The sequence below is a fragment of the Trachurus trachurus genome, assembly GCF_905171665.1.
Source record: "Trachurus trachurus genome assembly, chromosome: 4".
NCBI lineage: Eukaryota > Metazoa > Chordata > Actinopteri > Carangiformes > Carangidae > Trachurus > Trachurus trachurus.
This window is the reverse complement of record NC_139898.1, coordinates 15512738-15525826: the sequence shown is the minus strand read 5'-3', so window position 1 is coordinate 15525826 and position 13089 is coordinate 15512738. Positions and strand designations below refer to the sequence as shown.

At 43.3% G+C, this 13089-nt stretch overlaps 1 protein-coding gene across 1 annotated transcript in view; it reads right to left on the bottom strand.

Annotated features, from left to right (window-relative positions):
- The window catches only part of tle2a (TLE family member 2, transcriptional corepressor a), a gene marked incomplete at its 3' end in the record, with an annotated part of 39755 nt that extends 26871 nt beyond the window's left edge, over positions 1-12884 (bottom strand). The window contains exons 1-2 of the mRNA XM_083969398.1: positions 12704-12884; positions 2165-2328 (exon numbers count right to left, since the gene is read on the bottom strand). Coding sequence (XP_083825524.1) covers positions 2165-2328; positions 12704-12727 — 188 coding nt within the window. The 5' untranslated portion in view covers positions 12728-12884. The remainder of the gene's footprint in view (positions 1-2164; positions 2329-12703) is intronic.
- Between the last annotated feature and the right edge of the window lie 205 nt (positions 12885-13089).

Below are 13089 nucleotides of genomic sequence, written 5' to 3'. Positions count from 1 at the left end.
TTTGTTTCCCGTGAATTGTTGGAGGAGCATGAGGGAAGGTTGACCAATCTTTCCTGTGAACTAGGCCTGCTTAAACAGCACAATGTGGTGTCAGGACTGGAAGATGCAGATGGAATCACAAGCTCTTTCTGGCTGCCCGTCGAGTTCTTAATCTCTCCATTCATTTATTGTTTATCCCGCTCCCTGGGTCTCAGCACTAAAGCTTGGCAAGAGGGTGATGCTCCAGGTGTTTTCTAACACGAGGTCTTACGTTGAACTGCTGCCAATAGGAGCTCATCAGGCCATCTCAACCAACAGATCCAGGGGTGGGTGACTCATGTTCACTGAATGGCTTGATTTGTCTGGGTCAGCGCTGCTCAAAAGTTTGGTTCACGGGGACATTGCAAATATTGTCACAGTGTGATAACCTTGGGCTGCACGTTTAAAGCCCTGCCCCACATTGAGGCAAAATTAAATATACACCCAGATGAATAAACGCGTGGGAAAAGACGCCAAAGCAAAGAGGTGGCTGATACTACAGCTCCTAGCGTAGAGCTGGGTGAGTGGTAGGGCTGATCGCATCAGGAGACATGAGCACTTGTGTACATTTATTGTAGGTTCTGGTTCAAACTAATCTGCACCAAATGATGAACAAAACACCCCCAGCTTTAGCTTTCCAAGTTCTTCCCATATCCTTGATAACTTTTTGACCACAAATCGTTTTTTTTTTCCCTTTCAAAATGGTTTCAATTATTTGTGTTTGGAGCATTATATCCATGTAGCCAAAATGTAATCAAATTAATAACCTCTAATCAAATTTGTTAATAATGTGCATTAGGCAAAATATTTACCACAAATATCTACAACAACCAATGACATTTAACCAGAGGTTAGACCAACTAAGTAGCCAATAACCCATTCTTTTTGACTGGTCATACTGTAAGCAAATCTTCATTAAGATTTAAGGTTCTACTTTTAAGTCCTATTCAGGGTTGACACAAAATTACTCATTTATGTGAATGCAACCACTCCAGTCTTTTGAGGGGAGGGGGGTTTGGGCTGTGTATTTTGAGCTTGTGGCAAGCTGAACAGCCAGAAAGATAAGGACACACACACACTCTGGCATTATGTGTGTACAGGGAAGCAGTAGCCACAGGGGTTAGAGGGGCTGTGGACGTGAGGGGGGGCATACAAAAGAAGTTTGAAGAGGGACAGAAAGGGACGGAGGGGAGATTCTGGCCAGCTGAATCAAAGCAGGATGAGAGAAGAGTGAGGGGGTGGGGACCCTGTGAAGGTGTGCCAAGAGAACAGAGAGGGGAGAGGGGGAGAGAAAGGAGAGACAGAGAAGGCTGGGACTGCACAGCCAGCCCAAATCCCACATTCAAAAGGAATTCTGTGCACATTCCTGCACATCAAGTACACCACCATACAGTCATGCAAAAAGAGTAGCCTGCATACTGAGGTAATATATGCATACTTTATTCCTGAGGAGGAAAACGGCATGCACACACCTATACTCACGAAATTGGAGGGTCTGTGTAATCAGTGTTATATATATATATATATATATATAAAAAAAGACCTGCTCCATTTGTTTATTTACACATACACAGACACACATACAGTGGTCCAAGAAAAATGTGCCAAGCAAATTAGCCAAAGCACCACATAGCTTTGCAGTATGTCAGTCAGAGATGGAATGTGTACATGAGCACGTGCACACACACAAACACACAGAGCAGTGTGGCTGTACAAGAAAAACAATACATCATCAGGCAAAAAAAAAAAAAAGTTCAACCCAAAGTCAGAGCATCAATCATATTTATGCAACTGCACTAGGAATGGGATAATCCTCCCTGTCGTCCAGACAGGGAGTGCATAAGATGACTGTCGCTGTCACAACTTCACAGAGCTGCAGTTCCTGCCACAGATTATAAATAAAACACTGTGCGGTGTTTTTGTTATCTGATAAGCCTTCGAGCTCATAGATCTACTTCTCAAAGTGGCCTTCCTGGATCATATTCATCGTCTCATTCGCACCTGAAGCAGCAAGCCCACAGCAACACAGGCCATTACATTTTTTTTAAACAGTGCTGATTTTGGTGACTGAGTAAGGAGGAGACAACTAAAACTCAAACACCATGAAAAAAAAGAGTAATGCCCTCATATCCCCCCATACACCCACCTGTGGTACTGAGTCTGCAGGAACTGAAACTCCTCCTTAATGCGGTCCAAGGTTTCTGGGTAGGTAAGTTTGAGTGACTGGGGGGTCCCCGATGCTGCTGCCGCCGCCGCTGCTGCAGCTGCCACCACTGAGGCCGAGGACCCTGGGGGTGGCTGCAGAGGTGCCTAAGAAGAGAAGAGGTTGCCAGCTTAGGGATTCAAGACTTAAAAGCGCAAGCACAGGAGGACAGTTGCCAAAAACAAACAATCCTTGACATCTGATTTCAGAATAGTGACAACAACCTAGGTTGAGTGGCTGAATGGGCTTCTGTGTAACATGACTAATTTCATATGGCAAAAGAAAACTTCATTCATGCAAGTCCCTCAAACTAAGGAGCTGCATATACATTACAAAACAACCTCAGGAAGTAAAGATCTGCATCGTCAGCATATCTACACATGCATGCCAGCACACCCATGTGTAACTCCTAGGTTTGTCTATTATGGAGACACTGTCATCACCAGTAGAGCCAGATGTGAATGGGTCACCAACTTGGACGGTAGAGGTACAAGAGCTTCTTAGCCAAATGAGCACACTTTGTTTAATTGCAAGTCTGAGAAAGAAATACAAAAAAAGAAAAGAAATGGAGCAGTAGGAGGGAGAAAAAGGACCCCACCGTGGCTCAAGACCCCTGCCAACCCCTGTGCTTACTCTCCCTTCTCTGCGGGGTCCAGAGCAATTAGGAGACTACAACCACAGGGGTAATGCTGCAGGACAGGCAGACAAAAGGGGACTGAGAGCTGGACTAAGAGGGTGGTGGGGGCTGTCCGTCTGTCTGTCTGTTTGGCTCTCTGTCAAGATAACAGAGAGCAGAAGCCGACTGGGCCTGGGACAGCCGGCTCACAAGCTTCTCAATGGTCAAGTATGACAGTGAGGCCGACTGATAGTAATATACCGTAATTTCTCTCACAGGAAGGCACTGTCTAGTTTTAATATGACAGTGTTAGTCTTTTTTATAGGAGGTATAAAGGAGGAGGGACATTTTATTGTGGGAGGACATAGTTGTGATGCCAAGTAGGACTGCTCAGTGATGCTTGAAAAAAACAAAATAAGTTTAGCCATATCTGATTTTTTTTTTTTTTTTTTTTTAAACACAGTTGGGTGAGGGTATTTCCTGACATTTCAAGATTGATCACGAGTTGTAAGAGTAAGCCTGCAACGTTGAAGTTTTGCAGAATTTTTGTAACACTAATCACACTGAATGTGTAATGTTCGAGTGTTGAAAAAAATTATTTTTTTTTAAATCTAACAAATTTCAAATGCGGCTATCCACTGCTGGAAACGGAGTTTGCCCTGCAGAAATCTTTTTCCCCCATGGGTCGTGAAAGTTCTCCTTTATGTTCATTAGTCATAGCTTTGCTAGTATTCATCTTAAACATTACTCTTAGCAGGTACGTTCAAACACAGTCTGTTTATGCAGCCACTTTTGCCAGTTTGAGCAAAAATTTATTTGAAAAAAAAATCCAAAGACGTTGGGTGGCTCTAAAAAAGAATGGGCAACACGTTTAAACACAATAATGTTAAGGCAGAGGAGCTCGATTTGCTTTCCTGGCTCTACTTTTTTGGAAAACCCTATGAGCAAACAATTACACACAAGGACACAATGCTAAAAAGGGATACATAGAATAATATGATCACAGTGTCCTGCTGTCTCACTTCCACTTCTGAGCTTGGTCAGAACACAGTCAAGTGTCCCATTAGAATCTCCAAACCTGCCCTTTCCTGCTAACCCATCTACAAGCTGAGTTTAGTGACACTAGGTATGAGTATGTGGGCAGAACAGAAATTAATTTAGTTTAAAAAAAAATCATCTCATCTCAATGTCCTACACATCAACAATGTTTGTCTCACATTAATGATGTTTAATTAACAACCTAATCACAACATCACTCAACACCATTGCCAAAAACAATGTGAGGGGGAAGAGTGCGAAAGATGTTGATGAGAGGAGCAGAGTGTACCGGTACCTAACAGAGTTCATATGTACATGTGTGTAAAAAGAAAAAAAAAAGTATGTCTCATGTGTAGTCAGATAAATAGCAGATATACTGAAGAGGAGAAGGAGACGATGCGTGTAGAAGATGTTCCAGGGGGTGAAACACTATTAGAAAGGAATAAATCAAATACTGAGCAAAGAGAGGGAAAAGAGGGTGTGAAGAGAAACAGAGAGAAGAGTTTAACAGGCAAGAGAGGTGGAAGGAAGAGAAGATAAGGGGGCAGATAAAATGGGCGAGACCGGCAAGTGAGAAAGTCGAAAATACAGGGAGAATCTGTTTTGAAAGGAGATGGAAATAAAAGAGGAGAGAAAGGCTAAAAGAAAAAAAGGGAGAATAAAGAAAGGACAGGGAAGAGAAAAAAAGAAGATAGGAGAGGGGCTGTGGCCTCATTGTTCCTCTTCCTAACAAGCTGCTCTCAATCTGTCGGCCAGATCCCCCTCCTACAGCACAGACAGCCACACACACAGACACACACACACCCCTTTTCGTTTTGCACACACAAACCCACTATTACGCACACTCATCCTCACAAAAACACATACACATTTTGTCAGTCTTGCTCACACACGCACACACACTCCCCTTCTCTCACACAAAAACCCATGATTAAACACACACACACACACTCACACTCTCTCTCTCTCTCCCCTCCTCTTTCACACAACACACACACAGAGCAATTACTCTTCACAGGGGGGAAAAAAGAGCACCAAGGCCATTTTATAGGAAGATGGAAGGAGAAAGAAAGAGAAGACCATCCCTCTTTTCTCTCCTTTTTAATCACTCCTTTTCCTCCCATTTCTTTTTAATACTTTTCAGGGATTTTTTTTCCTCTCTCCCCCCCAACGCAGTCTCCAGGGTCTGCAGGGCAGGTGAGAGACGAGGCACAGCTTTCAAACGGACAGCACTGGAGTCAGATGGTCTGTTTTTTAGTGATCAGAAGAAGAGGGGAATATTTGTTTTCAGCTGGAAGTAACCGCTGTCTCTCGGCTGTCTCGACTGCTCCAGACCTTACGCACAACTCCAAGTCTGCTGGTTTGGGTTGTTGTTAGAATGATTCACACCAGGCTAGACTGGACACACGTGACAGATGCTGCCTCGAAACACAGGCAAAGCATAGCCAGACATAACCTCTTTTTTTAAAAAAAAACCTCACATCTCCCATGAAACACTGTTATTAATCTGTTCCAACTCCTGATCTGGCAAATAGCTGAGCAGGCTTTAAAGTGAGAGGTCAGGTCATTGAGCTGACCCGCCGACCTATGGGAATGGGTTTAAGCTGGAAGCCTCACCTGATAATCCCACGGTCAGTTATTCCCTCCCTCTCAGCCATGTCCTGGCTCGAAAAGCAAACAAGAGACATGCCGTCTGCCCTTGAACAAAGCTTACATAGACTGAAAATCGCTGTTACACAATTACAGGTTAGATCTTTCTGTGGCACTTATAAACATTAAGGCAGGTTCTGTAATACTGAGAAAAGGATTGCATGAGGTGGGCCGGCGTGAGGAAGGAAAGCTTCTCGCTGATATGATTAGAGATCATCTGATTACTCAACTGTTTAGATAAATCAGCGGGGAGGTGTTACGGGCCCCTGAGCAGCGCAGTGTTGTTACCAGCGCCGCTGTGATCCGTTCCGTTCCAGAAAGCCAGCTGAGAAAGCTATCGGCTAACATTATGGGTTTAAGGCCTCCTATTGCACAAGCTCAATACGGAAACCTCAGATATGACCCTGTCGCATCAAATGTATAGGCACGCACACAAATTCACACTAATCTTTCTCTTAGCCCAGGAAAGCCTAAGTCAATTGCAATGATTAAATGAGGACCTGATGATGAGGGGATGAGAGAAAGAGAGAGAGGAGGGGTGGGGTGGGGGGGGTGAATGAGTCATCTTTGGGGATAGAAATGATTTAAATCAAATCCCACATCCCTTCAGTGGGATAGGGTGGTGGAAACTATCCAGTAAGGCTGTTTTAAACATGTTAACTGCTGAGAAACAGCTGAACACCCAACCACAGCCCCGCAACATTACAGCTCAGGTTCTATCTTTGCACACACGTTACATCCAAGGTCGCGTGCAACAAAGCCTGCGAGTGCAACAGACACATACACAAATGCACCAAAAAGTGTATGCACATGAAAAACAGCACACATTTTTTATTCTGATGTTAAGGGACCATTAACAGTGTGGCATTCTCTGAATGAACTCATTCCTGTTTTCATTTGAGTTACCTCTAATTACACCACAAGCAACTAACCACTATGACCTCACATCCTTGCTCTAACCCCCCCCACCCCCACCCTAAAGAAAAAAGTATGTGTGCGCACAAACACACACAAGGCTACTACACGCCCACACATGCCCACTACAAACACCAAGTGGATGTGTGCACAACGCAGTTTTCCACAAGTATTTACAAGCACACATGTACTTTATTGTATTCACACATGACACATCTTCTACGTCAATAACGATGGGAATCCGCAAGATGTGCTTCAATCGTCGCTACCCACACCAAACCACAGCGATACATAGTTTGCTGATAGAAGTGTAATGGGGCCACGGCTGTAAAGATGAGGCTGTGTGTGACCATAGGAATATCCGGTCCACTTTAAGAGTGCTCCTGTCCTGTGTGCTCTTTGCGAGGCTGCTGGAGATGAAGGGAGACAGGATTCTGCTGGATGACCCCTTCCTTACTCTTGCAGTTTTCACCACTGAAAACCCTCACTGCTGCACTAAATGATGCATCAAAGAGACAAAAAAAGGAAATGAATCATTTGACTTCTTTTACACACAACGCTGACACTACTTTGAAATAAGCAGTTGCCACATTTTTGTTTGTCTTTGTTTCTCTTTTCTGCCATTCTGTGTTCCTCATTACAATTCCTCAATGCTGATTGCGCCCCTGCTTTGACCAAAGCATCGCTCTTTTATCATAAGTCCACCGGCAGCAAAATATATTAAAATTCAACATTAAATTTTGTCTGTTCTGTTCATAAGAAAACAAGACAGAGCGGGCATTGGGGCTGTTTATTCCCTATGACTTTGACATGACATCGCTGACATGCTGATGTTTAGCAGATATTTTTAGCTTGTTAGTGAATCAACACATTCATTAAGGTTCATTGTCTGGGCAGGGCACCAAGGCTATCTACATTTTCATTCTAAATCCAACTCTGCAGTAGTGGGGATATTTCAGGCTGGACCAAAATTAATACAGTCAGAGATTTCTACATATAAATAAATGAATAACCAACATGTGTGCATTTGTTTTTTTTACTTGTTTAATCAGAGCTCCACCTCTCTCCTGCCTGTCTCCTTCAGCTGGGAGGATGCTGTACTGCTGCCTCCTTCATATAGCTCGGCCCATTAGTCAGACCACTAATTACACTGCTTACCCACGGAGTCGATCATCAGAGTAAACACCCACAGAGCTCTGTCTCTCTCTCTCATCAGAGTACCACCAAGGACGCTTTGACAGTAGGTCTAACCCAGAGTAGCATTTCTGAATGTGGGCATCTCTGTGTATCCACCCTGGCACACCTAAACCCACCTCCCACTCCCCATCTTTGAGGGACATGAAACATGTCAATACACAGTCCTTTCTCAATAGCGCTTGAAGTTCAGCCCCTTATATGAAATTTTCAAAATCAACTGTCAACATTGAGCAGTGATTTGCATTGTTAAACCGGATTGCAGTGGGGAAGGGAAGACACAAGCCCCCGCACCACCACCACCCTTACATTAAGTAGCTATCTGCTTGGTTCTGCTCTGGAAAACGTGCTCGTAATCTCTCAATGATTCCTGCACTTAGAGGGGAGGGGCTGCCAAGCACCTGTTTCATTAGCAGCACACATTTTTCTTACCCCCACCCTTTCTCATTCCTCTCTCCTTCCTCCCGCAAGCCCCGTTATTCAAATTTCCCTGCTGTCAGCCCACATTAGCGAAGCGCCACAGTTTGCCTGTCAGCTGGCTTAATTGCTAGAGGTGCCTTCTTTTATTAGGTAACCCCCTCAGCTCGTTTGTTCCTTCCACCGAGACGCACCTCCACAACAGCTTGTGTATGCCTGAGATCCCTTCAGCCTCTTTTCCTTCATTTTCTCCTGCCTTTTATTTTTCTCTCTCTCCCTCCATCTAATCACTGGCTGAGCGTGGAGCAGGCGAGCTCCTGATCGATAGCCACACTCTCGCCACCGGACAACAGCGGTGATAAAGAGCTAAAAGCACACTAGGAGTTGGGAAGTGGAGGCTTGCTTTATGCTAGCTCTGAGGATGAGGAGGAGAAGGCCTCATCTCAGTCACTATACTATACTCTCCCTAAAACAGCCTGCGCCTCCTGTCTGCCTTCATTCATTTTCACTGGCTAGATATTCACATAGGGGACTTTGATGAAGATAAGGTTGTAGGATGGCCACGCTTGGAAGTATTAGGTCAAGAAAACATTTATAACCGCCCTTTTGAATTTGTTATATGCAGAAAAATTCTCATGGGTCCTACCAGCTCACTGTTGATGTTTAGGCATACATCTCAGAAGAAGGATTATCTTCACATTTAGGTTTTTGAAAATCCAAAACAGGGATCTTTCAACAACATAGAAAACAAAAAAAACAACAACAAAATAAAACTGTATCTGAGGCATCTGGTTATGACGTGATCCAGGCTTAGTTTTGTGGTGCCCTCTGTTCTTCAACATCTGACCGTTTGTCGGATAACAAACATTCAATCTGTGATATGGTGTTGATGCCAGGTTTTGGATTACATATTTGACTAACTTCATTTGATAGACACAGACAATAATTTAGCTTGGGAAGTTTTGATCTTCATATCAAATTCTCGTATTTCAATGGGAAAATGATGGTGAACGGTACCAAACTGTTATAAATAGTCTACAGCAAAACATTGTGTGTACTGTATACAGCAGCTGGAAAAATGCTGAAACAGGAAGAGTCTTGAAAAAAAGAAATCAAATGAATGTTTACAACGGACAGGCTGGTTATCAAATAAATCAGTGTTTAGATAGATAATATGACAAAGAGCAGGACACATTATAAACCAGTCACTGTTTGCTCCAGTAGATTATGAAACATTACAGATATGAGCAATGGGCAAAACCACAACACTTATCCAAGGTAATCAGTTCCATTTAAATACGGCATTAATAGTCATTTCAACCCAAATATTGAAGGAAGTGCAAATTTAGGTTATATTCATGCTAGGTTAAAAAAAAGAAAATCATGTGAATGGCAGAAACTGAATCTTATTCAGCAAAAAAATATTAATCTGGTTCAACTTGTGCTGAAATGTCACTTCCACGTTCCTCCAACTGGACTTCCCAGGTTGCATTTCATTGTCACCAGTGTATGAAACAACACACCTTGACAATAGCACACCCTTATTCTGAGTGGGGCCTTGTGTTGGTGTAAACATGCCATGAAGTTGTATTCACGCAAATGGCTACGTTGGTGGGGGCGTGTCGTTTCACACACCAGTGACTCTGTTACAGAAAAAGTTGAACTAGATTCAACTTTTTTTTTTTGCCACATGATACTGCGTCACTTTACAGGACCTCCCCTCAGTGCACCCTCCAGTGAGGGTCCCCCATTCAAACGAGTGAGGAAAGGGGTCGTTTTTTTTTCACAAAGAATGAGTGTCGATCTGACTAACTAATCACCCCCAATAGTAGCCTCTTAGCAAACCCCTCCCCCAAGCCATAGCTTTGTTGAAAAGAAAATGGTCAGTAGGGGGTGTTGGAAATGTTATTACCAAACTTATAATGACCCTTGAGACCATTCTATGATCAATGTGTATCATGATGTATTACCTCCTACAGACCAGGCAAAACATGTCGTTATGCACTGCCAATAGGTAGAGCTTTGACAAGCACTAGTGAGGTAGTGAGGTAGAGCTAACATCACTATTTTCTCCTTCTGAATGTCTTCATTTTGTGTTATTTCAAGCCGGTCAAATGTGTATAGTATACATATATTAACAGGGTTAGAATCATTACAGACAAACCCATCATTACAGAATAAAACAAACAATTAGCTTCCGATTTGAACATGCATTTATATTGTGCTTTGACGTTTTGCCTTCTTCTCCATGGTATATTTCTGTCCCTTTGGCAGATTTGAACAAACACTAAGGACATAGTAAAGCTCTGTCTGATACACATCTCAGTTACTTTACTGTATCTGACATCAGGCTGGGTACCAGGCCTAAAGTCATCAGGGCACAAGCAAAAATCCCAAGCATTTCCCAGAAATGTTTTATCCTCACAATGGTGTAGTTTTGGCATCACATTTCCAGTCCACCTATTCACATAATTAGATTTTCAGTCTCTCTATGATGGGGACAAACTTAACTTAGGTAGGCTATTGTGCAAATGCTAGGTATGTCATTTCAATTTGTCTTGTGCTTTAGAGCATAGAAAACACGGCATACAAATCTGCGTGTACACTCTCAAGGTAAACAATCAAGCCTAGTAAAATATTTGAGACAGGTGATTTAGATTTTCCCACTTTATATGAAAAATCACAAAAGAGCTTCTGTTGTAAAAAAGCTACGATCCTGCATGTTGAATGACTCGCAGGTAACAAACACCAAGTCTCTTGTTGAGGAAGATAAACCTCAATGTGGAAGGAGTGTTGGATAATCAATGATTATTATTTAATAATAATTAAAAAAAGACTATGGATGTATATATGTGTAAGACTTTATATTTCATAGTATATGGGCTACATGTTTATGTAATTTATAGGTCACATCCTTTGCAGCAAAGCAGTCTCCAGTGATGACAGGTTACTACCAGCCTAGCATTTCCGAGATTAAACAGTTTGCCGGGTTGAGTGGCCCTTCACTCCGAGGTGCAAACAACAGCTACTGATTGGCTGAGACTTTCGGAAGACGGTTGCCTCACATGGTACCCTTGAGATCTGCGGAGGGCTGAACTGAAACAGGACTGTTGGCCTAAACATTCCACCCAGACCCGCCGCAGTCTGCTCCTCTCACCCTGGGACGCCTGCCCATACATTAAGATGTGGTTTGGAGCTCTCACAAAAACACAGCGAGGAGAGGCTGGATGAGAGGGATTGGGTTTACAGTGTAAACCACAGACCCACAGTCTGCCTCCTGCCCTGCCTTCCTGCAGTCGACTATACGACATACACAGCTGCTGGGGTGTGTGTGTGATGTTTGTGTATGTGCTGTGTGTTTGGGAAGCGGGGATTCACAAGATCCCTTTATCGCTCAAAAGGAAGTAGAGGCTGAAATAGAAGTTACAATGCATGATGGTGATGGAATTGAAGCATTATACGTTTTCAAAAATTAAACCAATGTGTTGTTTTCTTTTTAGGTTTGAATGGATTTGTGAGAAAAATTAATTAAAGTGGAGCACACACATTCACATGGAGTTGTACTTCACAATGTGCTTAATCTGGTTTTGATGCATGGGACACGAATGTCAAAACACTGTCAGGGGTGGGGTGCAGGGTGGCATGGCTGAGGGATGTAGATGAGGGTTAGGCAAATGAGCAGGTCTTAATTGATACTTCACACAGCTGGAGGACCAGTGTTTATGTATTTCAGTCAGCTCAAAAGCTCTCCACCTAACTCGACTCAAACAAATTAAAGCCATGCAGCACAAATTTCACTCCTAACCTACCAGAGATCTGTCTCAGAACACAAACAGCATGCCAGCCTCTATTTCATTTTCATATTTACAGCCACATTACTAAGCATTTTAAAAGGACTTCTGGCCAAAGCAGTGAGCCTTTTTATATAAGAACCACCCTAGTTTTATCTGTCACATTAGTGGCACGAATCACCCTTGGTATGATTGAAAAGAAATAAAAAGCAAAAGCAGATAATAAAAAAAAGAAAACAATGAGTGGCACTTGAGAAAGGCAGACCATTGAGTGATGGTGTCAACAAGCCAAGCTGACTCACTTCCCCTCCTCACAGCCCGTGAGGAGGAACAAACAAACACACACTTCATCATCTGGGTCAACTCTACAATAGTATGGAGATAGTAGGAGGCTCCATGTTTCTAACCTGATGGTGCTGGTGGCTCACCAAGGACATGGGATCCACACACAAAGACACTCAGCAAAGTTGAACATTGTTTAGGGGGGTTGGGGTTGGGGTTGGTGGTGGGTGGGGGTGTGGGGTGGCTCTGCCTTAATAAACCCCTACTGACAACAATCTGCCTGACCTTCATAAGACAAAGATTACAACGAGCGTTAATGTAAGGATAAATGAAGATATGTTACATAAAACAGCCTATGGGGTATCATATGTGCCTTACAAAGGACTCCCCGGAAATACAGTGTAAGAAAGACAAAGACAAACAATTTCGAGCTCCTACTTTCATATTGAGGCTCGATAAGGTTGAAAAACAACCTGGCGTTGATGAAAGACACGTTGTATTTGACGGAGGTTCCGGGCAGGAGACAATAACCTCGTTAAATACGTGCAGACTGTTACATAGTAGCCGTAGCCTACTTACCGGTGGTCGGTTTTGAGGAAACATTGTAGCCGCCGACTTATGCTCCTCCGTGTGCGGGTTTTTTTTTTGTGTGTGTATGTGTGTGTCCTTCTTCTTTCTCCCTTTTGGGGCGGAAAGCTTCGTCGAGAAATACGAGCAGCCAATGTACTATTGTTGGTCTCAGAGAGGCATTTGGCCCGATTTCAAAGGTAATGGCAAAGCTAGTCTCGGCTCGCTCATTCCTTGCTTCAAGACTCCTTTGTTCTGGGTTATATCTCCAACCCCACACCACCGCACCGCACTCGACGTGTAGTAAGGACGGGGGAGCGGAGAGGAGAAACACCCGGTCCGCGGGAGCTTTCTTCAAGTCCTCAACTTCGCGCTTCCAGCAATTACAATATCGCAAT